Genomic DNA, 27,531 nt, shown 5'->3' on the forward strand with positions numbered 1-27,531 from the left:
ATACAGATAGCCAATATACACATGAAAAGATGCTTAACATCATTAGTCTTAGGGAAATGCAAATGAAAGTCATAATAAAATACCATTTCACACACACTAGTATGGCTAAACTAAAAAGAAGACAGTAACAAATGTTGAAAATGTGGAGAAATTAGAAACCTCATACATTGCTGGTCAGAGTGTAAATAGCGCAGCCATTCTAGAAAACAATTAGGCTGCTTCTCAAAATGCTAAATATAGAGTTATCATATGACCCAGCAATTCCATTTCTAGGGATATACCCCGAAGAAATGAAAACATATGTCCTCACAAAAACTTACACAAATGTATATAGCAGCACTATTCATAGTCAAAAGAGGAACAATCCATATGACCATCAACTGAAGAATGGATAAACAAATGTCTATCCAAACAGAATATTATTCAGCTATCAAAAGTGAAGCTGAATACATGATACATGCTATATCATGGATGCACCTTGAAAACGTCATGCCAAGTGAAAGAAGCCTGTCACAAAAGCCATACTGTATGATTCCATTTACGTGAAATATCCAGAATAGTCAAATCCATATATATAAAAAGCAGATTAGTGATTCCCTAAGCTTGTTGCAGGGAAGGGAGGAGTCAGAAAGGGCTGTGACTATTAATAAATAAGTGGTTTATTTTTGGGATGTTGAAAGAGTCCCCAAAATAACGGTTGCACAACTCTGTGAATATACTAAAAACTACTGAACTATATATACTCTAAATGGGTGAATTTTATGATATGTGAAACAATACAGTATAAGAAAAAAATTTATGCTGAGCAAAAGAAGCCAGATCCAAAAGAGTTAGACCATATAGTATATGAAGCTCTTAAATAGGCAAAAATAATCTCCAGCGATAGAAACAGGAAAGCAGTTGGCTGCAGGGGCACAGTTGAGGAAAATAAGGAATTTTGTGGAGTGATGAAACTGGGGGTTAAATGGGTACATACATTTGTCAGAATTGAAACTCTGCAGTTAAGATTCATATGTTGCACTGCATATAAATTATATATCAATAAAAGCTAAACATAAAAGTAAAAAATCCACAAAAACCAAGGTTTATAAAGTGAATATTCTTAGCTTAGAATATTTTTGGCTTAGAGAAGTGGCCCTGTGCAGGGAGTCCCCAAGTCCATGCCCCTGTTTAGTGATTTGTTAAGAAAGTTCACAGGACTTGGCATACAGTTTTACTCCCAGCTATGATTTATTACTGTGGAAGGATACACAGCTAAGTCAGCAAAGGGAACAGGCACATGCCCTAAGAATAAGATTTTAAGTGACCTATCCCTGTGGACTCATACAGGACACATTTAATTCCTCCAGCACCAAATTGTGACAACATATGAAATGCTGTCAACGAAGGAAGCTCTTGAGAGACAGTGTCCAAGGTTTTCATCAGGGGCTGGTCAGGTAGGCACCCCCTCTGCCTAGCACATATTGAGATTCTAGACTCCCAGAAGAAAAACAAGAATTTAGCATAAACTACATTGTTTTTACAAACAATTTAAACACCGCAAGCCACTTTTAGCATTTAGGGAAATCCAAGTCCCAGACACCATTCAAGGGCCAACCTTGCAGGCAAGACTTTTCTAAATATAGCAGTTTCAGACCTATGTTACCTCTTTTCTGCTGTATGATATCTGTAACTTACTCTAATAATAACAATCTCAACAACATTCAAAGAAAAAAAAAAAGGAAGTATGTAGAAATTTCAATAATTGGTGAATGTGGTTGAGGGGTTTATGGAAGTTCTTTATAGTATTCTTTCAACTTTTCTTTAAGTTTGAAACTATTACAAAATAAAAAGAAAAAATGAATGGGAACGGCAGGAATTTTATCTCTAACGTAGAAAAAAATTTTAAATAATGAAATATCTAGAATAAATGTCAATTTAAAAAAAACATGGTTCTTACAATACAGAACTACAAAATTGAACTGCAATATGAAATATTTCAAAGGAATTACATACCACGTTACAGAATTCAAGTATTAGATATCACAAAGATTTCAATTAGCCGAAGCCCCATGTTGCCATGAGTTGTCGTGAACATCTGATTTTACCAGTGCAATGATACCAGATCCTTCCCTCACCACGGAGGGCCCCTCCATTCACATGGCTCAGGCGAAGCTGACCCTGACCTCCACAGACCCCTCTTCCCCATGATCATTTCCACCGAACTGACTAGGCCTCTGTGATTTCAGCTCCTATACCTCTGGCCACAGTAACTGGCTCAGAAATAAGCACCTGACCCAAACTGGGCCAATTAGGTAAGGTATTAAAGGCAAACTCTTCCTGGTTGTTAGACTGGGAAGATGAGAGTCCTAATTGCCTATGGCCACCTTACTTACCATGTGAAGAGGTCCAGGGGAAGACTAAAGCCAGGCAAAAACAAGCAGAGACAGAAGAGACAGCGCCCAGACAACATACTTTGAATCCCCTGGATCCAACCTTACCTAAAACTACTTTACATCTGGAATTCTCAATGACCAAACTAATACCTTTCTTTCTTGGTTTCTTTTTATCCCCCTTAAGCTAGTAAATTAGGTTTTTGCCTCTTATAACCAAGACTTTTAATTTATGTAATTAAAATCCCACTGGGATTTTAGGAAAAAAATTCCAATTAATAAAAATAACAGATAAAATTAATAAATAAAATGATGGATTAAACAAGGTATATGACCATAAAAGGGCCCTGTTGTATTTATGTAACTCAGTTTATGATCAAAGAACTTCATTAATCATAAATTAATGAAGGACAAATTACTCAAAAATTATTAGTATTGGGAAAATTAATTATTTAAAAAAATAAAACAGAGCATCCCCTCACATTTCCCAAAATTAACTGCCCAAAGTAGTCCACATGAAGAGGAAAGACATCAATACATACCTAGATTTTTTTCCAGCCACTGATGTCCTTCAATTAGTTGGTCAATTAAGGCAAAGTAATGTGCAGCAGCTTCATCAGGCATAACCCAGCCACCTGTCACAACTTCAAACTGACCATTTTCTAGTAAACTAGGGAGGAAATAAAGAGTCTACATTAATAGATAAGAAAAGATCAAATTAAAAACAGCATAAACATTAGGGACAACCGTTAAAGATAACCAATATTTATTACACTAGTTAACATTTTTTTTTTTTTTAAACCAGTGAATGAATGTCCACTTTAGGACTCTGGTGACAAGACATCCTTATAAACTTTCTGAGATGACCCCTCCTCCTTAGGCAAAGTTTGGAAGTTTCTTTTCATAAAGGTATAATATCCCACACGACCTCAAAGATTCCCGATGGCTGGCGACACATCAGATTTATTTCTAAATCTTGCAGAGCACCTAACAAAGTACTTTACACAATGTATATGCTTGATGAGTGTTTACTGGATGACTGTCATTTTAAGCGCGATATTTGTTTCAATACCTTTATATTGAAAAATCAATATTTATTTTAGTCCTTCTGACACTGGTAAGTTAATCATGCAAACTACACAAAAGTAACAGCAATAAAGGTACAGCTGGTAAATGTCACATGCCTCTGGGAATACAGAAAACATTAAAAAGCACTTTGCTCTAGATACAGTTAAAATGTAGGCTACATAGTTTATTTTTCATTATTGAGTGGAAAGCTCGAACATTATCATTATCTGTCCATTAGGCAATCCTTTGCCATAATTCCATATAAGGTAACTAGACCTCTAGCCCTAGAAAAATTGAATTGTTTCAAGAAGACATCTTCCTCTGTAAAGGAAAAAAACACACATCAAAGTTAAAAATTTGAAGTACCTGAAGGAAACATTTTAAGTGCCACAGACTTGTCAGTTTGCAATACGATGGTTTGGAAAACGGAGTAAAATTTCAGAAAGAAAAGGGGCTTTAATAAGGATACACATCACTGGATACCTAACACTAACAGCCAAGTACCAAGCCAAATTTAATTGAGGCTGACCAGAACCTTTAAAGACAGATAAATATTTCCCTACAAAGCCTGTAACAGAAGCCACAGCACTAACACAACATCTGATTTATTCAAACATATGCACGATCACATAACCAGTGACAGAGTGGATAATGGACACAATTTCTAAAAATGAATGAATGAATAATTCCTTCTATAAAATTTTTTAAATGTTAATTAAATCTGTACTGCCATGGGAATCACCAATTAATGTAATTTCACACGGAGAATATGATGGCTCATTATAGTGTCTAAAGAAACCCAAATACCCAGTCAAACCTCAGATTCTTACAGGCCCAAATCAAGAACTTATAATAAAGAAGCTGGAAATTTCTAAAAATCGCAGTTCTTTAATAGCACAACTAAATCCAAGACTATTTTGTCCTGCTCTTACTGCCAATGGAACTTTGCTCCTGTTTGGTTCTTTTTTTTATCTTGCTAGTGATTGCCTGATTTAACTGCACTCTGGAGACCATGGACCAGACCCACCTTTTATGCCTTATGGCCAATACTTGGAAGCCTGAGAGGTTAGGACAGATTTGGGATTTAATCTCTGGCCATCAAATACAGAAACTTGATTTCCTTATCTCAATATCCCAATACACAGAGTTCTTGGAAAGTTTCAGAAACACATTGGTCAAAACAAATTCGCTGCAGCTTTTAAATAGAAAATAGAAACTACAGAGTAAGAAATCTGAAAATTAAAATGAAAGGCACACCAATGATGGAATTTTTCATCTCCATCAGTTTTATTTTGCTACATAATCCCAGTCCCATAGGCATGAATGGGCTCCAAGAAACAACCCACCAAGCAAAGAATCACACACACTATAGACAGCAACTAATTTCCCCAACTCCATTTGTGAATAACCTAGCCCTTTTCCCTCCCCATGATGCCTGAGATGCTATTGTGATCCTGTACTGAGTTCTTACATGCGCATAATGGTTACTTTGACTATCCTGTGGATTGTTTGGGGGGAGGCATAAGAAGCCTCCAACTCATTAAAATGTTTTCCAGAATTTTCTTAACTATTGACTTTTTTTCTCTCCTATCTTTCTCATCCTGGGTGATCCCAGATGTCCTCATGTCTCAACTCAAATAAGACCTAAAAGGAAAAGTGTCCTTGAGCATCCAACTTGAACCAACACTGCCACTGTACCCTCACATTCTACCACACATTAGCATTTATCACAAACTAAAATTACTGTAATTTTTATGTCTCCTCTCTGTTCTTCTTCATCCCACCCACCATTAGAACTATTTTGTTCTCTTTCCCATGCTCAGCACTGCGAAGCATACTTGGCATATAATGGGCACTCTAATAGTTGTTAGATGAATAAGGAAGGAATGAATGAGACTCTTAGCTTAAAATTAGGTTTACTTAAAGTTTTTATATTAAACTCACAGGCATATGCAAAAGTAATTGCACAGGAAAGTCCAGTTAGAGAGGTGTTAAATAATCTAGGTATGAGATATGATCTAGAATATGGCAGTGGTAGGAAAATAGGGAAGGTGAGGAAAAGAAGACCTTTCTCATGAAAAAGCATCATGGGAATTAGGAAATGACTAGAGACAGAACAAAGGATTAAAGCACACGTGTGCTTAAGGTTTTAATTCCAGGTGTCTCCTGGGGTATTAATGCACACAGTGGGGCTAAGCTGAGAAGGAAAGTTGAAGAATAAATTTTAAAAATATTCATATTATTAAAATAGCCATCAAATTAGTGGGAAAGAATGAATTATAGTTTTTTGTTTGGTTGGTTTTTGGTTGTGTGTGGTTTTTTTTTAAACTTCAGAGTGATTTTAAACAAGCTCACAAGAAAGCCACAATAGGATATTGTGGAAGCCAGGGGACTAATATTTTGAAAGAGCACACTGGTGTTTAAGAAAAATTGCATGAATAGGTCGCAACAGGCATAAATGACGGCATCAATCATAGCAGGCCAGAAGGAACATAGGTTTTAGTTTCTCTTGGCATAATAGGCAGAACAGAAACCTAATGAACGAAAACAGACAATGTGATTTAAAATATGAAGCAATGTGACAATAACCGGACACCTGGCTGAATAATCAAATTAGTCCAAACCCCTATTTCACTGAACTACCTGTTCTTCCTAGTCTATCACTCTTTGAATCATAAATAAGAATAGCAAAAACTAGCTGATAATCAAGCCAGAAGATTCTTCTAGGCAGGAAAACGTGAAATTGCAGAGGTACACAAATTTGCAATGCATATCCCTGTATTCCAGAACATACGCGGTAAGCATTTATGAAGTATCTGATGAATGAAAAACAAAAAGATCCAAGGAAACATAAGGAAATTGTTCCCCTAATGACTGGGAAACACAGCAATGATCATCATCCTTTAGTGACGGAAACAAAAAGTAGGACTGGCAGTCTTACAGAAACAACACCTCAGGAAATAGTTGAAAAAATATTTAGAAGCAATAACAGAAAAACTATGTTACTACAAAAAAAGTACCATATTTAAAATCGTTATTGTTAGCAAGCAATATGATGAGTACAAAATTAAGACATTTCAACTGTACATTCGAGACTTTAATATTTTTTTTTTTAAATCAAGTAAGTAATGGGAAATACTTATACCTACAGAAAAAGTTACTTAGAGCAAATACAATTGTTTCCAAGTATTTCCATTCATTTAGTGTTCAACAAGCACCAGTTGGGCTATTTCTCTGTGATAGTCAGGGGAATACAAGATCAAAAAAGATGTGTCTACCCTGTAGGGTCTATTGCTTAGTTTCTAGCAAGAGACTGATTTTTGGCAAACTTTTTCACATGTACACTTTCCCTAATGTTGCCTAATAAACATGAGATCTGAAAGCAAAAGACACAGAAGGCAAGGGAAAGGAGTATATGTATAATGTAGTAAATCCAGAAAATAGGAAACTAGGCACTAACGTTTAAAATTAACAACATTCTTTCACTTTTTAAAATAACTCACTTGTAACTACTGGTGAAGACATTACGTACCTCCATGTTTCTACTATTTCATTGCTGGGGAATTTGGTATAAAAAGCTTAGAAAATAACTGATCAAAATTAAGCTGAGGATATCTGTCACAGCTCACTCTGCCTAAGATGCAGAATTACACTTAAGAATTTACTGCCAAGTACAAGAAGCTGCAAATCATTTTATAAATGTCACTTTTTCCCCTATGTGGATTCATCAGACATTTGGAATTTGGACACACACTGAAAGATAGACTACTCAAAGAGCTTTTTTCCCTAATGGGAAAATTGTTACAGATAACTTAGTAGCAAACAATGCATCATTTAGTGAACTTCAAAGAATCACAAATTAATTTCACATGAGAAAACGAGTTGAATTTGTAATCACACATCTGGGGAAATATGAAATAATACAAGATGACATACAGGGATTCATTCTTAAAAAGAATTGTTAAATGGAAAATTTAAAAAGATAGAGGCTTTCAATGAATCAATTAATAGCCTTTCATAAAATCCACATTTGATTATTACATAACCTGATTCATATGCCTCTCATAAGGAGTATCTAACATGAAGGTTAAAATAAGATTTGTTTTAAAACCCCTCGCATGATAATTGGGAAAAGTCATTGAATATTGTCGGTGATAGGATGAGGAACTGATGGCAAATTAGTCATCTCTCACCATTTTTTCCTCACATCATTCCAGCCATACCTCCTTCTTTCAGTCCACTGTCCATGCTTTTTCTGCCTGAAATGCTTGCCCCTCCCAATATTTGCTTTGGTGGCTTTTATGGATCTATTAGGAGCCTTCCCTGGCCACCACATCCCACCCAAATCCCACCCAAGCTGTCATCTTTCATAAAATCCAAAACTTTCTTTTGTAGCACTTATCACAAAATTTAATTACATTTGTATGTTTACTTTTTCCTTCAAATTACTGTTAAGCTCCATGAGGATAGAAATCTCATGTTTTCCTATTAGTACAAAACTCTAAGAAAAGGGTACTGATAATCCAAAAGAAAAAGGAATAAAGAATACAAAGCAGATTATTTCAGGAATAACTGGTTCCTAGAAATGAAAAGAAATTTAACCTTACCATAAGGAAATGCAAATTGAAACTTCAATGAGAATCTGCTTTTCACCCATCAGATTTGAAAGATCAAAAAGCTATACAACAAACTGTGATATCAAAGATGTATGGAAATGGGTATTTTCACATATTTCTGTCAATACTACCAAATTTTATTATTTATATATATATATATATATATATATATATGCTTTTATCCATGCTCATTCAAAGTCAGAAAATACATAAAAATGTAAAAATATGTAAAAGCATTGTATACACTAAAGATATACTCTATGCATTTGCAAAAGACCAGAAATTAAACTACATCAATTCGAAGTATTTAAATTAAGGCCCACTCACAAAATACTTACTAAATCTATAAAAAGAAAGGGGTGCCTCTTTCCTAAAAGGTTCTCTAAGACATACTAAGTTTAAAATGCATGGTACAACATTTATTAGCATGGCTATTATCAAAAAAAAAAAAAAAAAGAAACAGCAAAAGGTGTTGATGATGATGTGGAGAAACTGGAAACCTTGTGCACTGTTGGTGGGAATGTAGAATGGTGCAGCCACTATGGAAAACAGTATTACGGGGGTTCTCTAAAAAATTAAACACGAAATTACCATACGATCTAGCAATTCAACTTCTGGGTATACACACAAAAGAATAAAAAGCATGGACTAGAACAGATATTATACACCCATATTCATAACAGCATTATTCACAATAGCCAAAAGGCAGAAACAACCCAAACGTCCATCAACGCATAAAAGGATAAATAAATGTGGCACATTCATACAATGGAGTAATATTCAGCCTTTAAAAGAAAGGGAATTCTGACACATGCTACAACATGGATGAACCCTGAAGACATTAAACCAAGTGAAATAAACCAGAGATGAAAAGACAAATATTGTATGACCCCTCTTATAAAAGGTACCTAGAGGAGTCAAACTTAGAGACAGAAAGTAGAATGGCAGCTGCCAGGGGCCAAGGTGAAAGGGAATAGGAAGTTGTTTAGTGGGTACAGAGTTTCAGTTTGGGAAGAAGAAAAAGTTCTGAAGATGGATGATAGTGGTGGTTGCACAACTATGTGAATGTACTTAATGCCACTAAATGGTACACATAAAATCACTGAAACAATAAAATTTACGTTATGAATATTTTACCACAAAAAAAGACTCATCTAAAAATGATAATAATTGTAAAAACCCAGCATAATGTACATGGCATACTATCACTAGTATAATACATATGTGTATGTCTTTCCACACATGTAAATGTGTATGTCTTTTCCTGTATTTCTATAAAATAAACAAGAGTCCGATCCACCGTCCACCGTAGCTGCCTCCTGGGAGAAGAACCAGATGACAAAGAGACAGGAGTGGTTAGTCCTTACCTTTCATTGTGTAGCCTTTATATACTTGAGATTATTATTTAAAAATGAATTAAATGTAAACCTTTTTCTAAAGTATAAATGCTATACCCTGATTTTTCCTAAGCATTGAAGATTAACAAAACTGTAACTTAAAATAGTCATGAAATTTTATTTATGAATATTTCTCATATTAGGTGGCTCAATTAATAGTTTCTGTCAAGTTTTTTAATATATAGAGGACATCCTTTAACTACTCCACTGGATAGTATATATTTACGCATTCTCTCATTTATTTTTCCAACAAAATTTAATAAAATGCTCATTCAAAATAAAAAAGAAAATACATAAGAGGTTAAAGAATAATATCTTACTATAAATGCATAAGGGGTTACGATAGGCACAGTTTTTAACCAACTTATTTTATCTAATATTATACCATGAATAGCTTCCCATGTTAATAGACATATGTTTATGGCTATACTGTATTTTGTAAAGTATTCTGAGATATAAAAATATGCAATATACAAATGTTCAATTAAATTAATTTTGACAAATGTTTATACCCATGCAATCATATACCCAAAACAAGATACCAAACATTTCCATCAATTCAGAGAGTTATCTCATACCACTTTCCAATCAATTCCTACCTTATCCCCAGCCCGCCCCCACTACACACAAAAAAACCACCGAGATTCTGACATTGTGATTTCTATCACAATACATCAGTTTAGCTAATCTTAAGACTTCATAAAATGTAAACATACAATATTTACAGTTCTATATTAAGCTTCTTTGGCTTAACTTGTTTGTTTGATTCCTCTATATTACTGTGTATTTCGGGAATTCATTATTTTTCATGCTGAATAGTATCCCATTGTATGAATATGTCATAATTTTTTTTATCCATCATCTTGCTGATGACATCTGAGTTGTTTCCTGTTTAAAGTTATGATGAAAAAGTCTGCTATGAAAATGTCTATACAAGTCTATTGTGTGCATGTTTTCATTTCTCTAGGAGTGAGCTTCTAGGTCACATGATGTATGTTTAACCTTGGAAAACTGGTGGCTTTTCAGAAAGGATTTGTCCCATTTTACAGTGCCACTAGCAATATATGATGAGATCAGGTGCGTTCAGGGGGGTATGGATGCAGAGCCTACCAGCAATAAGAGATTGTTGCATATTCTTGCCAACCCTGGGTACTGTCAGTCTTTGATTTTAGCCATTCTAAAGCATTTGGGATAGTATCTTGCAGTCGTCTTCATCTGCGTCTCTGTGATGACCATATATATCTGGTCCCTGCACCCATGTCTTCCCCCACCCTTTTGAAGCCTAATCTACTTCTTTCAGGTGTTTGAACATGCCATGATTTTGCTAAGCCCTGGCCCATAATCACAATTCTCCTCTCATAACCTGAAATTCCTGCCCCACGCTCTGCCACCCCCTTCTTAACTGACGAGTCCTAATCACCTCTCAGGTTGCAGCTTGAATACCATCTGCTTCAGGAAGCCTTCCAAGACCCCCTTCTCGCTTCCACAGAAGGAAACACTTTATTGTGCACTGCGTTTAATTACATGTCTTCTCTGCTCTGCCCAGAGGGCTGGGACCAGGTCAGGGGCTCATCTCCTGTATCTCTGGAGTGAATGTTGGAGTAAATAAGAGAAGGCTTTGGAGATGAGGTAATATTTCAGCTGAGTCTTAAAAAATGCGTAGGATTGAAATTATCCGGTGCACAGTAAAAAAAAAAGGAAAAAAAAATCTAAGCTGAACTCTCGGGCAAATTCCTAAGCAGCAGGAAAAAGTATACGTGTGAGGATACTTACATAGCTCAGACGGCTAAGAGTAGGGTATGGGGTAGGAAGTGATCAGAGGAGAGGGGATGAGTAGGGAGGAATCCAAGAGCAAAAGCCACTATGTGCCGGGTGCAGGATACTGGTCTGTACTTTCTGACAGTGAAGTGTCACTGAAGCATTTAAAAGCCAAGAAGAGACATGGGCAGACTCACATGTTAGAAACCTAACTCTGTTGGTGAAATTGAGGACATAAGGACGTGGCACCGCTGGAAACAGGAAGACCAGGTGGAGGAAACAAGAGTAATAGGGATGGAGCTGGGGGTCAGAGTGTAGGGATACTAAGGCAGAACTGACAAGGCTTTGGAACTGACTGGATGTGGCCCCAATGGTAGAGCACAGAGTGGTAAAGAGCCCTGGTTCTGGGTCAAGGCTGTGTGGCTCTGGTCCTGATGCCACACTTACTAGATGGGGACCTTAAGTGCTTTCCTTAACTCCTCTGCTTCAGTTTCCTCAACAGTGGAATGAGGATAATAAAGAGTCTTAACTCATGGGAACAGTGTAGCACTGACTGAATACATACATAGAAGTGCTTAGAACATGTCTGTCCATAGTAAACACTCAGTAAGTGTCAGCTGTTACTATTACCACTAACTAGGGAGGAAGAGAGACGGTGAAGTAGAAGCTTTAGATGTGGAAGCAGCCCCAACACCTGGTAATTAAAACCTCAGGGTGGATGCGCACACACCATGAAGAGGAGAGCCAAGGGCTGCTACACCAGAGGCAACAAAAGGGACATTTAGGAAGAGAACAGAGGAGGAAATCAAAAGTATTGAGAAAGGAATGCTCAGCAATGCAGAAGAGAACCAGGAGACAAAGAGACCAGGTCACAGAAGACAGAAAAGAACCTCAAGGAGGGTGGAGTGGTCAGTATCCAGGCTGCAGAGAAATCCTCCCGGAGAACTGAAAAATATCTAACGGGACGAGGCAGCTGAGAAGGCACTCATGGCTTTTCCAGTATCCGTGATGCAAACAGAAGCCAGCAGATGAGGTGAGTGAGAGCAGAGCTGCCTCATTCAAGATGAACTAGGATTGGAGAGGGCGGGGATGGAATACATATGTTCTAAAATAAATGTACACTGCTGCTTCAACTATTAGAACTAAAGTAATTTTAGACACTGGTGCCATTGCTTTGATTCCTTTGATGAAAGGCTATGTATCTTTAGCCTCTAAACGCAATCCAAATCTGCCATTTACCCTGAACATCATGAGACATATTGTGACTTCTCATCACTCTGCAAATTTTATAACCAGCTTTGGTCAAATAGCAGAAACTCTGACTTGTATAAAATTTATAATACATTAGCGTGCATTAGGAACTTTAGAGGCACTTTTTTTTTTTTTCACTGAAACTCAAAATGCATATCAGTGAGTTTGGATTTCTATTATTTAAGAAAGTAACCTTAAACATTTCTTTAATTTCAATAAGGAAACAGACAGTAAAGAGGATAGGTATAAGGTTCACTTGCATATAAACTTAGGGAAAAGGATGTAAGAGAATGGAAGAAAGATTACATAAAGACTTTGCATTCTAGGCAAAGCAATGAAACCCTGCAATGTAGTGAAGACATAATATCTATATTAACGGATGGTACCTTTCCTCCCAGCACATGTTTGGAGCCTTATTTCATACCAAACGGTCCACACCGAGAAGCTGCTCAAGACTTTGGCAAACACACAAACTGTTCTAGGTTCTAACAACCCAGTGAGCTTCTTGGCTGAATACTGGTCTCAATATCAGGAGCAGATGCAATATAAAAACTGTTTCAATGCCTCAGAGCCCAGAGAGGAAAAATGAATATGTAATATGCTGCGTGCTAGTCAAAGGAAATGCTAAGGCTAATGTTTCAGCTGCCTGACTCTGAATAAGGGTTCACATTTTGATGCATTATAAACATCATGCAGTATTTAACTGCATTTAGTAAAAAAAAAAAAAAAAATTCAAATAGGAAGCCTAAAAAATAAAAAGGATGTTCACATACCAGTCATTTTCAAAATAAAACAAGCACTGACAGAAAATGTGCTGATGATTTAATGAGAGGCAGTTTCTTTTAAATCCACTGGATATGTGTTACAAGTGGGCACCATGACTATGACTGATTAAATTAGTTTGAATCACAAAAAATAAAACAAAAAAATCTAGATGTTTGCATTGGTCTCCATTTACCTAACTAGATTTTCATTTTTAAAAACCTTACAGAGCTGACTACTGCTGCCACCGGGGGAAGAATCGAACACGTCATTGCTAGAATAGATTATGGGGGATCATTTGAGTTATGTTTCTGTTAAGTTCCCACAATCAATTGGTATTCTTCAGGGATAATAAAAGCTCACATGGAACTCTGCTGGAATTAACAGGTTCTGCTCTGCCAACAGCTAGCTTGCAAATTTAGGTACAGACATTTAATCCATAGACTCATCTTCAAAAGGAAAAACAAGCTATTGCATAAGCATTACACTAGTCAAAAAAATTCTATCAGTAATGCCACTTAGTAAAAGCTCAGAATTTTAAATAAACGGAGCAAGCCTATACAGCTATTAAGTTTTCTCCAAAAACATACATTTAGGCAAGAAACACTAAGAATATTTAAGCAAGTAGGGAAAAAAATGCTGTTACCCTAGTTCCACAGATAAATATAATAAATGAATAAAAGTGAATGGTTATCGCTAGAAGGGAGGGGACTTGAGCAAAGCTTGACCAGAAACAAACCTCATTTACCCTAATGGGTGGTTATGAAACAATTTTTTCTTCAAGCAAAATGATGTCATTAAGGATCAGGCCTATATAATTCCAGAATATTTCCATTGCCAAAATAGACGTTCTCAAAGGAGTTTGAGTAAAACAATGGATTAAGCAATAAATTCTAATTTGCTTTCCCACCTGCAACATCTTACCATTCTCTACCCTTAATATTGGGTTGAATCACATAAAATTACCATTTTTATATATCGAAAGTGGTTAAATATCAGCAATTTCATATGGTTCAACCTAAGTAAAATGGCGACCTGAAGAGAGAGAGGAAGAAAGAGAGAGAGGAACTTGCATTCAGGGAGAATGAGGAGAAGGGAGCCATCCTCATGCCATACAATCGGTGGCATTTGTGATGGATACTGTGCAGGTGAAACTAAAAGAATTCAACAAGTACTGACCTGCAACCACCCTGCATGAAAAGTCAGCATGGAGTCCAAGTTGTAAAGAGAGAAGAGCCTGAGAGATTCTGGCAACGACCCCTAAGCCAGAGGGCCAAGGGACGAAACAAAGCTGAGTCTTGAGACAATCACAGTTCCCATCCTTCATCCTCACGGTGTTTCGTGAGGCCCCATCCTGTCGGAGCCTCTCCACCCCCAGGCCCTGACTGCTTCTGAGGGCGGCTCCCTAATGCGACTGCACTGGGACAGAGCCACGCACGGCCTCACTTTACCAAAAGCAGAAGGCAGCAAGCCCAGTTTCCTTCTGAGGTGGCTGGACTTTCCTAGTCTGTGAAGCAGCACCTTCATACAGGCCACTCCTACCTGGCTTACAAGCCACACAAAAGAAAGCTAGATGCAGAAAGTCAACTGCGAATGCCTCGCCTGACACAGAGCAGACACTTCATGGATCTCCCAGTCTTCCCACAGCCCCCGCTCCTTTCTTCCCCTCAGCTAGTCCTATTCATAACCTGGGCATCTTCCACAGCTGCGGTCCCTGTTGCTCATGCAAACTTCCAGAATCCAGCTGTCCAACAAAGGACCCAAGGAGAAATCTGTCAGCCAGGCTTCTAATCTGCAAGCAACACTAACTGACACTGGAAGGGAAATGTATTGGGAGACCATCCCGGACACAGAGTACTGACAACTAAAAGTCCACACTTAACAAAGGGCTGGAAGAAAACAAGAGGCAACGCTATGGGGACCCCAGGGACCATGCCACAGGACAGGAAGAGTCTTATGAGTGCACCAGTGCTGTGAGGATGACCTGCAACCTTCCTTCCAGGTCTGTTTCCCTTCCTTCCATCTGTCCAACCTTGCTTCACTTTCTAAAGATTCAAAACCCTGGAAAAGAATACATTGATTAGCTGAGCTCAGGTCATAGCTGCCCTGTCTGAGCTGGAGCAGGAAGATGGAGGATATAACTTATGTGTGAGTGAGACCATTTCCCAAAAGGAAATCTGGTGCAATGGATATCGGCCAGCCAGTATTAACTAATACTCATGGCAAGGAAACAGAGTATTTGGTTAGCAAAGGAAGGGATTTGAGGCGAGTTACACTCTCTATTTTAGGACAAATGCCCAGTGTGGATACATCTGTTATTGCTCAAGGATGAATAAAAAGGATGAATACTTGAACTCACAGACAACAATATAAAAAACACAAAACTAAAGGGTAATAAAAAACATAGTTAAAACCAAGCATTTGAAGCCAGAAAAGAACAGGCTTCATACCACAGAGAACTGAATCTGAGGGGGAAAACAAAACAAAAAAAAACAACCTTGAGAAAAATCTCCCAAAACACAGTTTAAAAATCAATAAATAAAATAAAATAAAATAAAATAAAAATACATATTCAGAAAAGAAACTAAAGACTCAATGACTAGATAATTGAATTCTAAAACAAATAAAATAAAAACAGTAATTAATTAGCATGAGCAGAAAACATAATCTGGAGAAATGTTTGAATTGGTAAATGGAAAATTCAATAAGTTATATATAGCTACATACCTGGTGAAAATTTAGAATTTTATGGATAAAATTTTAAAAATCCTGAAAACATCTGAGCAGAATGGGGAAAAAAGGTTACTTTCATTGACATATTACATAAGGAAGCTTTTTAAAGAGAGAAACCATAAATTTTATAGTTAAATTCTTCTATTAAAAGATGAAGACTCTCAGGATGATTTTAGAACTAAAAACTATAGGCAGTGTCCAAGAGAAACACACAAAGTGGAAAATAAAAGTTAAAATAATAAAAGTTGCTAATGTTCATAAAGACTTAAAATATTAGAGACATTGTGCTAATAATAAGCACATTATTCGTATTTGTTCAATCCTCATAAAAAGCAAATAAAATAAGTTCCAATATTATCCCCACTTGACAAATGAAGAAAATGAGGGATAGCGAGGTTAATTTCCCCAAAGTCACACAGTAGATGGGAGTTGGCCAGGATTTCAACCCGAGCAGCCTGGCTCCAGTGCCCAGCCATTTGAACTACCACTCTAAATGGAAAGCCTTTAAAGTAAAAAGAGCAGCCATCGATCAGATAAATGCAAACAAAAAGAATAAAAATTGTCCAGTCCGTACTCTCTAACCATAAGATATGAATACTAGTTATTAACAGCTAAATTATAACTGGGAAAAGAACCGCACTTGGAAATTGAAAACTATTTTCCTAACATACCCAAGTCAAAGAAAAAATACTAAATGGCTATAGAAAACTTAAGACAAAAATACAATAATAAAAAAATAACATAAAAATGTGAAAGCTAGTTAGAGTAGTGCTAAAAGGTAAACAGGCAAGTTCCTTATTAAAATAAATGAGCTGGCTCATTTAGCATTAGTAAAAGCAGATGGAAGGAATTAAAGATAAAATAAGAAAGGTCAAGAGTAAAAACTGGTAAAATAAATAGTTCTTTGGGGGTACAAAAAGGGGGGTACAAAACCCAATAACAACAACAAAAAACAAAAGCTTTAGACAATCTAATCAAGATGAAGAAAAAAAATGAGTTTCTCAAAAGTAATAAGGAAGGAAAGAAAAAATACAGATGTGATAAAATCTTACAATCTAAACAGTCTGAGTAAAACTCTATAAAATTCTAATTTAAGAAAATATGAAGTATTATTTCTACTCAAGGATTAACGTAAGACCTAGAGGGACCAAAAAAATTTAATCTTAAAATTAGTCAAAGAATTACCTATAAAACAAACACCAGTTCCACAGGGTTTTACAGAACAGTTCTTAATATAAACGATGGCAAACTAGTAGATACCTCGATTTAAACTAAGGATTCCATTTCTCTCTCTCTCTCTCTGTCTCTCTCTCTTTCTCTCTCTCTCTCTCTCTCTCAGAGGGCGAGAAAGAGAAATTAAATAAGTTGCTACTGTTTCAATTTAAAAAGTCAAGATATTTTACATAACATTTTGGAATTCCAGCTTTTCTTGAGTAATTGGAGGGATTTCCTGACAATACTTATTCCAGTGGCCACATGTGGCTGGAATGCAAGAGTGGCTAACCCTTTGGGTGGGGTAGTTACTCTTGGTTCATTCAAGTACCTCCAAAGCCTCCAGCCTCCAGTATGGCAGCTTCTTGGCCATTCTTATAAGCAAGCATTTTAAGTGTGCTATCAGAGGGGGGAAAAAAAGCTTCAATGACTAATGATGGAAAACCAATTTTTCCGAAATTACCTTTAAATGTTTATGTCAATTTCTATCAAAATTCTGTTTTTAATAGGGTAGGAAGAATTTAACAAATGAATTCTAAAGTGCTTTGAGAAAATTAAGTGGCCACTCATTAAAAGAATTTTTCAATAGAGAAAGACAAGGGGAGAATTAAACTGTCAGTTAATGAAACATATCATAGAGCCGCAACAATTAGTCAAATAGAAAAGTCCATGAAAGAGGTCAGAAATTCCAAAAATCAATACATATTTAAATACAATAAAGACAGTACTCCAAGCCAGTAGAAAGGATGGACTATATAAATCTTAGGGAAGTAGCACAGCATGAAAGACAACAGCCCATAGGGTTGGACAGGCTGGGCTGGATAGCATATCAGTGCAGCACGTCCCAGCTGGGTGGCCCTGAATGACAGAATTGTTGTGAGGATTATCAGTTACCATTTGTAAAGTACTCAAAACAGGGACTAATACAGTAGTGCTGTATAAGTGATATTAAATACATAAAAGAAAGCAATGCATGCTAAGATTATCCTTAAACTCCAGGGAGCAGAGGGGAGGGAAATATGGTGAACAGAACCTCCCATCATAACCACATTAAAAAAATACATTTCAGAGCATTTTACGAATTTGACTCCAAAGGCAAGGGAAGTAAAAGCTAAAATAAACGAATGGGACTATATGAAACTTAAAAGCTTCTGCACAGCAAAAGAAAACATCGGCAAAATAAAGAGGCAACCAACTGAATGGGAGAAGATTTTTGCAAACAGTGCCTCCAATAAGGGGCTAATATCCAAAATATACAAGGAACTCATGAAACTCAACAACAAGAAAACAAACAACCCAATTGAAAAATGGGCAGAGGACTTGAAGAGACATTTCTCCAAAGAGGACATACAAATGGCAAATAGACATACGAAAAAATGCTCAACATCACTAATCATTAGAGAAATGCAAATAAAAACCACAATGAGATATCACCTCACCCCAGTCAGAATGGCTATCATCAGCAAGACAAATAGTAACAAGTGTTGGAGAGGCTGTGGAGAAAAAGGAACCCTCATACACTGTTGGTGGGAATGCAGACTGGTGCAGCCATTGTGGAAGGCAGTGTGGAGGTTCCTCAAAAATTTATGAATGGAATTACCATATGACCCAGCAATCCCTCTCCTGGGTATCTACCCCAAAAATCTGAAAACATTTATACATAAGGACATGTGTGCTCCAATGTTCATTGCAGCTTTGTTTACGGTGGCCAAGACATGGAAACAACTAAAATGTGCTTCGATAGATGAATGGATAAAGAAGTTGTGGTATATATACACAATGGAACACTATTCGGCAGTAAGAAAAGATGATATAGGAACATTTGTGACAACATGGATGGATCTTGAGAGTATGATGCTAAGCGAAATAAGTCAGACAGAAAAAGCAGAGAACCATATGATTTCACTGATATGTGGTATATAAACCAAAAACAACAAAAGAACAAGACAAACAAATGAGAAACGAAAACTCATAGACACAGACAATAGTTTAGTGGTTACCAGAGGGTAAGGGGGGTGGGGGGTGGGAGATGAGGGTAAGGGGGACCAAATATATGGTGATGGAAGGAGAACTGACCCTGGGTGGTGAAGAACATATAATGGGATTTATAGATGATGTAATACAGAATTGTACACCTGAAATCTATGTAATTTTACTAACAATTGTCACCCCAATAAATTATAAATAAATAAATAAATAAATAAATAAATAAATAAATAAATAAAATTTCAGGCTTTTAAAAAGTGAGTGGTAAAAAAATGAAACTAGGGGAAAAAAGACTATATAACTGATCCCTAGATTAGGGAAGACCTTTCAAAATACGGCAGGCAAAGTCAATATCAAAACAGATTAAATTAATTTGACTACAGAAATATGTTAAAATTCTGCATATTAAGCACTAAGAATTAAGAAGACAATAAACACCTGAGGAAAAATAAGAGATAATATATATGTGTATAAATATAATTACAAATCAGTATGAAAAATTACATAATCAAGCAATTCATAAAAGCTTTGCCTATATATGAGAAAATATGCAATATTGTCACTCATCAAGAATGCAAATTAAAATTGTATTTTTCAACCATCAAATTGGTCAAGGTTTTAGAAAAAAAATTATATTATTGGTCAATGGGCAGAGAAATTGGTAAATTTCTATATGGAAGATTGAAGAATACACTAAAACAACCTTTCTGGGGGTCACTTCGATTACACACTTCAAAAAAACCTTTAAAATATTAAGCCCCTTTGACCTAGTAATTCCATTTCTAGGACAAAGCTGGAACATAAGGATATCAATGGAAAGATTTCAAGTCACTTTTTCAGAAATGAACCAGAATCTAGGAAAAAAGGATGTGAAGAAATATTTTAAGTTTCAGATACAAACCTAAGAATTTGTACCTTCTAAAAATTCAACACTTATTTCACTATATAATAAATGTTTAAAATAACCAAACTTTAAAAAAACAGTTCCAAAACAAACCTTTTAACAGCATCCTTCTTCTGTGTATCTATAGTATCCCACCACTTTGAAAGGTATGAGATCTCAGACCACATAAATTTCCTCCGTGAGTCTTCTTTCAGCTTGATGACCATGTTATTAAAAATATACTGAGTCTTCTCTCTAAAGTACTCATCGAAGGTCTTCAACCAACCTAAATCAAGACACAAATATACCACAAAGGTCTGATTTCAACTCAGTCATAGTGCATTGATTTCCTTTGGATACTCTTAGATATTTCAGTCATATAAAGACATACACAATAATTTAACTGTTTTCAATTAATGAACATGAGACAGAATGACATTTGAATGAACATGAGACAGAAATAGTCACTAAAAATGAAATGATAAGAATACTCTGAAAACTGCACAAATTCAGATAGAAATGTGAAAAATGACTTAAGGCCAAAAAGCATTTGTCTATACTTAACAATTATAGTTTCCAATTATTTACAATTTATCTCTAGTTTAAGGGATTTTCTTATTTTAAAAATCTGAACAGTGTTAATAAGTTGATATTACTGTTCCCATAATATGGGATGAACTTTTTATCCTCTCATGCCACATCTAAAATTCTCCACCCATTAGGTAAGTTACACTAAGAAACAAAATCACAAGTACAAACTGTATCTGAATAAAAGCCAGCAGCAGAGCAGTAAGGTAATTACAACTCTATTATGAATACTGCAAAGTAGAATTCTGCCGAAATAAGGCATTAGTTCCCACGGGCTGTTCATCATTCCATTTTTTGGTAGAACAAATTGACACTAATCAAACAACAAATGTGTACACATATATGTAAAGTTTTCTCAAAAGAGAACTGCAGATGTTGATAACTTAGTTCTCTGACTTTTCTTACTACTTCTCAAATATCTTGGAAATTTTATCTAAAGATATTTACAATTTGAGTATCAGGAAACATTTTAAACAAGACCCATAGGTCCCAACATAGCCCCATCTGGCAGAGTACTAAAGGAACACAAGTGAGTGACCAAGGCAAAACGTACAGAGCCACCAATGCCACCTCCTGACAAAGTGGACCCTCTAGAGAATCTCTTAACTATGAAATCTTACAGGAAGGGGTGTCTATATATCCAGGCTGAACTACTACTCTACTGTTTCCAAGCCTCAAACAAGTGGGAAAGCAAAATATAAGGGCTCCAATGGGCTATTCTTTTGTCTGTCTATGATTAAGTTAATATCTAATGTATACTGTATTTGCTGGCAAAAATAATAAAAACCTGCTACAGCAGAGAAGACAGTACAACTATTTTGATAATGCAAATATGAACTTCTGAAAAGGGTACTGCCAATATGATTATATTTCTCCCTTTTGCTTTAACTGAAAACTATTAATTCATTCCACACTTATTTACTGAGCACCTACAAAGTGAAGCTAGGAGCCAAATAGGAATACAATGTAAAATATTCTTTATAGGACTTTCTTGATCTAGGGCAATTTTAAGCTGGTTTTTCACTAAATAATGCCATCTGGATAATTCAACTTTTCCATGTTTAAATTAAAAGCCTGTACCTGTTTAAAAAAAAACAACTCAGATATCTCAGAAGTGCTCAGACATGAGCCTGAGATATAATATAGCACTTGATAAATATTAGCTGCTATTATTATTATAATTATCATCATGTTTTTAATTGCTACTTCCCCGTCTCTACATTCAAAATCTGATTTTGAAAAGTATACAATTTATTTAAAACATTTAAATAAACTGCATCATACCTTAAACATATTGGTTACCCAAAATTAAAGTTTGCATAATTCATTCTATGCCCTTGTTATGGGCTGAATTGTATCCCTTTAAAATTTATATGTTGAAGTCCTAACACTCAGAATATGACTATATTTGGATGTAAAGCCTTTAAAGGGGTAAATAGGTCAAATGAGGTGATGTGAGCAGACCATACTCCAATATGTCCTTATAAGAAGAGGTGATTCGGACACAGACACACACAGAGGGTCATGTGAAGACACTACACTGGGAGAAGGCCATCTGAGAACCAAGAGGAGAGGCCCTCATAAGAAACCAGCACTTCTAACAGCTTGATGTTGGATTTCCCAGCCTCCAGAACTGAGGCAATACATTTCTATTGTAAGCCATCCGGTCTGTAGTACTCTGTTAATGGCAGCCCAAGCAAACTAATACAGCACTAGAAAAAAATAAGTGTTATTACCATTCAAAAAATAAAGATCGCAATGTGGGGAGAATTTATTTTACCAAATACTATTGTAATATTTAATTTAATATACATCTACCACCATATTTCAAGATTGAGCCAAAGTCAAATATATGTAAGTACCATCTATTTCTGTATATGATACTACTATATAATATTACAGTAAGGACCATGTAAATTACTTAACTGTTTCTATTAGAATTATTTTTTTTAAACATCCCATATACCATTAACCTAAATTTTAACAAAGGTCAAAACTAATCCCTAGTTATTTGGTTATTAATTCAATTAAAGAAAAGAACTATGAACAGTGGCATGTCTCCAAAATTAATCTAGTAACAAAACTCTAGTAATGTAGCATAAAAGACAAATTTAGAAGAAATCATTTTCATGAAGATTTCTAAGTAAAAGGTCTTTTTTTTCAAGTTCAATTACTTATTTTCATCAGGTACACTTTTTTATGAACTAAGATCATTTCAAAGAATAGTTTATCACAGGAGTTTTCATAAAGGAATCACAGTGACTGTTTAATCCATTTTGCCTTCAACACTTCACTCGCCCCTCAACAATCATGCAGAAAACATATCAGAGATATTTAAGTGAGCCAAAATACAAGCTCAGAGATGTCCACTTAAAGCCTTCCATAAAACTCATCTATAATAGAGACTTAATGTCACAACACTATATAACAATTAATGAAGAATGAACTGAAAAATAGCCTCTTGCAGCTTTCAATATTGAGTAATATAACAGTAAATTAGCTTTTATTGCTCGTATACAATAGAGTAATCAAGTATTCCCTTTTACAGTGAATTGGCTCTTTCTTTTTCTAAATTACTATAAAACTACAATTGTATATTAACATGAGACAAATCAGAAAGATAGTATTTTATAGAAAGTTGTAGGGGATAAATTTTTGTGACATAAAATTATATTCCTACCTCTAAATTTAATAATCTTAGGACACCGAGTTGCAAACTGCTTTAATTACTTAAGTGGTCAATTCACAGCTTTTTTCTTTCCCTTGAAATACACTTGGAAATTGAACCAAGGCTGGAAGAGCATTCAGAATCCCTTTGCATTTATTCTTTTTCACTCTAACAACACTATCACCCATAAAACAGTTAATCGCTTTTTTAAATAAATGAGGAAATATTTAAAGCAATAAGCACATAATTAGTTCTATAAAGAAGGCATAATTCCAAATTTAATATCATTATTTTATCATAAAATATTTAAGTCCTAAAATATAAAACTAATAAAGCCAAAAACTCTATTGCTTATTTTTAATGTGCACGAACAATTAAGCACCTAGTAGTTGTGGAAAAACACAATTTTGGACTCCTGATTTACCTTCAAAGTCTAGAGACATTGTGGAGATCTGATCTTCTGAAGAAATGCTTAGTTTTAGATGGTTCGTGGGCATATACAGTATCACCCTTAGAACCTAGGCAAGAGTGCCCCACCCTGAGCCCTGGACTCTAAGGGGATCTCCCCATTCTTCCTCTGACCACATTTCTTTCCACATGATAAATCCACAGGCAAAGAACTTGCCCACCCTGCTCTGCCCTTCTGAGTACCAGGGCCCAGAAATCTATGTCCAAACAGTCTCAAGCCAGCTTCTAGAGCCTTCCGGGGCCCTCTAGCAGCCCTTTGCTGTCAAGGCAGTCAACCTTGCAGGTGGTAACCTCTCTAGCCTGAGTAGTGGCCAAGGAGCTGCCGTTTGCAGGGGGTGTGGAAAGAGAGTTAGGGTGTCTGCAAAGAGGCCCTGATTTAGGACAGGGCCAGATCTGAGAGGAGGGATTGGGCTGTCCCGTAGGCTGACTCTCCCCCTGCACCACCACATTCCAGTGGGAAATGCAGCCCCAGCAATCTAAATCTACACTTGGCCTTCCAGATGACTGAGCTCAACACAGGTGAAAAGGACCTATTTTGTTTAGCAATGTATTAGTTTGACTTATAATTTTTAAATGTTTAGACATAAGGTCTGAGGGCCTCCAGGCATTTTTGCCCCAGGTCCTGCAAATTTTAGAATCAGTCTTGGATACATGCGACAGTCCAAACTTCAAGCCAGTCAGTGCTCATGAATCTAACACCTGGTATGAAGCCTATAACTGCAAGAGTTCAACAAGTACGTGATTGATGAATGATGATGCACGGTCCAAAGGATTGAAGAAAAGTTATGTGGAATAGAAATGCAAATTTATTACTTCATCTAGAGAAGAAACCAAAGGTTAAAGATATCACATACTACTAGTTCTAATATGTTCATTGTCTTTTTGATGCTAACCTAATAATCTGTGACCAACAGCTTTAAGTTTCTAGTTAATATTTTAAAAGGTTCAGGCAGCTCTAAAATGATTTAAAAACACACATCTCAAAAAAGGCATGGCCCTTAAATCACTGTCACACCATTATGGTTTTAACTGCTACAATAATGATTTTTTAATGAGTACATTTATTCCACTCAAAAGTTAAACAGGTACCAACTGTTAAGAAACCATGAAAAGATTTTGAGTCAAAAATAATTATATCCAGAAAATAAACATTTAAAAAAAGCAACTTAAGCTTCCAGTTATTTCTATTTTAACGTAATATTCTCAAATTTAAAAATAACTACAAACAGGTCTCATGAAAAAAAGAAAGTTCCTTTATTTTAGTAACTAAGTTATACTCTATCAACAAGTTTCTTCCCTCACTTGTCAAATCTTTCAATATTCAACGGCCAACATCCAGGCTTACACTTAAGGGGTCACAGACCATCTTAATTGGTATTACTATAACTCACATATGCTGCTGATTAATTTTAATTCCAATATTTCTCTTATAAATTAAGCTTGCTTTGCCCCCACTAATAAACTGTGAAAGAATTTTAATTAATATTCTGTTCTGGTTTATTCAGTCAAACACAAACCAAGCATCTAATAAGAGCAAAGCAGTAAAGCTAAGCTAAATGAAAACAGATTCTGTAGTGAAAATATGAACAAAATGCTGTGGGAATAAAGTAATTTCCTACCAGAATGAAAGAAGGGAGATTCTTAGATTAGTCCGTCATCTGGATAAAGGGAAAAGGCGGTAGTTCCAAGCTGAGGTCAGAGCATATGGAAAAGACTAAGCCATGACGGTACACATCAAGCTCAGAAAGCAGAAGGAGGCTGAGTATGGCTGCATTAGAGCTTACATGGTGCGAATATGTCGAGAAATTACACTACAAATGGGGGTGAGATCACTGAAAACCTTCTAAACTATTTCGGCTTCTCACGGAAAACTTAGGCAGAAGAAAGTTAAGGTTTCCTGATGTGTGCTTTCAAAATTAACCGTTCTGTGAATGTAGAGGACAGGATAAAAAAGTAACGTAGAAGAGAAATAGGAAATGAGTCCACAACAATTATCCTGCTGAAAAATGGTTAACGGACTACAGTGAAAACAGATAGGAAAATGAGAGACCAAGGAAGCAAAATGAAGAAAACTGGAAAACTCACTAACGTTCCCAAGAAAGAGTAGTGGGAGAGTCCAGGATGAAGCTCAGGTTTTCCAAAGACCCATAAGTCTTTGGAAACCTATAAACTTGCTGATTCCGAAATGATGTTGAACTCAGGTTTCCAAAATAACCTAACCTTTTCCCCAGGTGCTTCAGTGTCACCTAACAGTTTTTAAAGCATATCAGCTTCACTTCCATTAAGTTGTTGGAGAGACAGCACTTTTTGTACCCAGGTAAGATGCTGTCCCTGGAAATTCTATCCCACACCACAAGAACCTATGTGCACTGCTGTTAGGACAGTTGGGGTTTTGTTCATCCTGTAGCTGTATATGTATGATGTCCAATTGTGACCCCTTTCTGTATTGCTTTGCTAAATGCCCTTTAAAAGACCTGCTGACCTTGATACTTGATATCTGCAATTGTGAGCTCAACCTCCAAAATAATTTCTAAATCTGTGCTCAAGTTACTTTCCTCCGTGTTAAGGATTCCAACCAGGAGCGTCTACTCACACCTAATGAGGACACTTCAGGACTACTAAGTCTTCCCCAAACAGAGCAGGGTTGTCTGAAATCATAAAAAGTGTCTATAATCATGAAAAGTGACATCATTGGAAGTAAAAGAAAAACTGATTTCCTTTAAGAAGTTACTCTTAGGATATATGAGGAGGCCACTTAGACTTGCGATCAGGCAAATACTGGGCAAATTCTCAAACCTTCTGGAAGAAACTATCTTAAAAGCCGGAAAATACTGCTTCAAAATCACTTTCCAATTGTAAAACATGTAGCAATGAGGAAAACCACTCACCATCTCATGTACTAATGTAGTATTTAAGGACAGAAATATTCATTTCAATAGGAATAAACCAGAAGAAAAAAGGGACAGGAAAGAGTGCAGTGAGGTGTCTACTTTTGCACAATAGTTAATGTTTTATATGATTAATAATGTAACATGGATGACAAATCCCTGAAAGACTCTCTTCCTAGAAGCTTTGCCTCTGGTTTCAGAAGTACAACATTAAATAAAGGTCACAAGTCCTGATTCCAGAACCAGATGGCTTGGGTTCAAACCCAGCCCTTCCATAGACACATTTCTTATCCTCTCTTCTGCCTCAGTTTTCTCATCTATGAAATGAGGGTAATAATAGTCCTCTTGTCATAAAGTTGCTGAGAGCAGTAGTGGATTTAAAATATGTTAAGTGCCTGGAACACAGTAAATTCCCATAAGTACTAGCAAGTATTTTTATAACCAGGGTATGGTGAGTTTTGAAGGACCCAGGCTTGAAACATAGACAAAATAACCTAAATAGGGGAATTGAGAGATGTTTAATGATCAGGTATATCTCTTAGGTGATACTTGACATATGTGCTTGAAAAGGATGCAGCCCATTCAGAGCCCAAACAGATTTTTTTCCCTCTAAAAAGAAGCTCATTACACCAATTCTAAAGATCTTCTAAAAAGACAATTCTAAAAAGCCATGGAAATATTTATCTTAAATGCCACCATTTTCTTAATTAAGATTGTCAGATAAAATACAGAATGCTAGTTAAATCTGAATTTCAGATAAATAATGAATAAATGTTTAGTATACGTAGGGTTCATATGATATTTGGTACACACATATAGAAGGTCTGACAATTAAGTTTGTGAACTTGTTGCAATGCTGTTGCTCAACTTTTCTATATCAG

At 36.0% G+C, this 27,531-nt stretch overlaps 1 protein-coding gene across 1 annotated transcript in view; it reads right to left on the reverse strand.

Moving 5' to 3' along the window:
* Positions 1-27,531, reverse strand: part of MAN2A1 (mannosidase alpha class 2A member 1) — a 166,038-nt gene that overhangs the window by 106,418 nt on the left and 32,089 nt on the right. The window contains exons 4-5 of the mRNA XM_019727767.2: positions 20,153-20,324; positions 2,915-3,042 (exon numbers count right to left, since the gene is read on the reverse strand). Of these exons, the coding sequence (XP_019583326.2) occupies positions 2,915-3,042; positions 20,153-20,324 (300 nt within the window). The remainder of the gene's footprint in view (positions 1-2,914; positions 3,043-20,152; positions 20,325-27,531) is intronic.

This window comes from Rhinolophus sinicus, linkage group LG03 (genome assembly GCF_036562045.2).
Source record: "Rhinolophus sinicus isolate RSC01 linkage group LG03, ASM3656204v1, whole genome shotgun sequence".
Classification (NCBI taxonomy): Eukaryota; Metazoa; Chordata; class Mammalia; order Chiroptera; family Rhinolophidae; genus Rhinolophus; species Rhinolophus sinicus.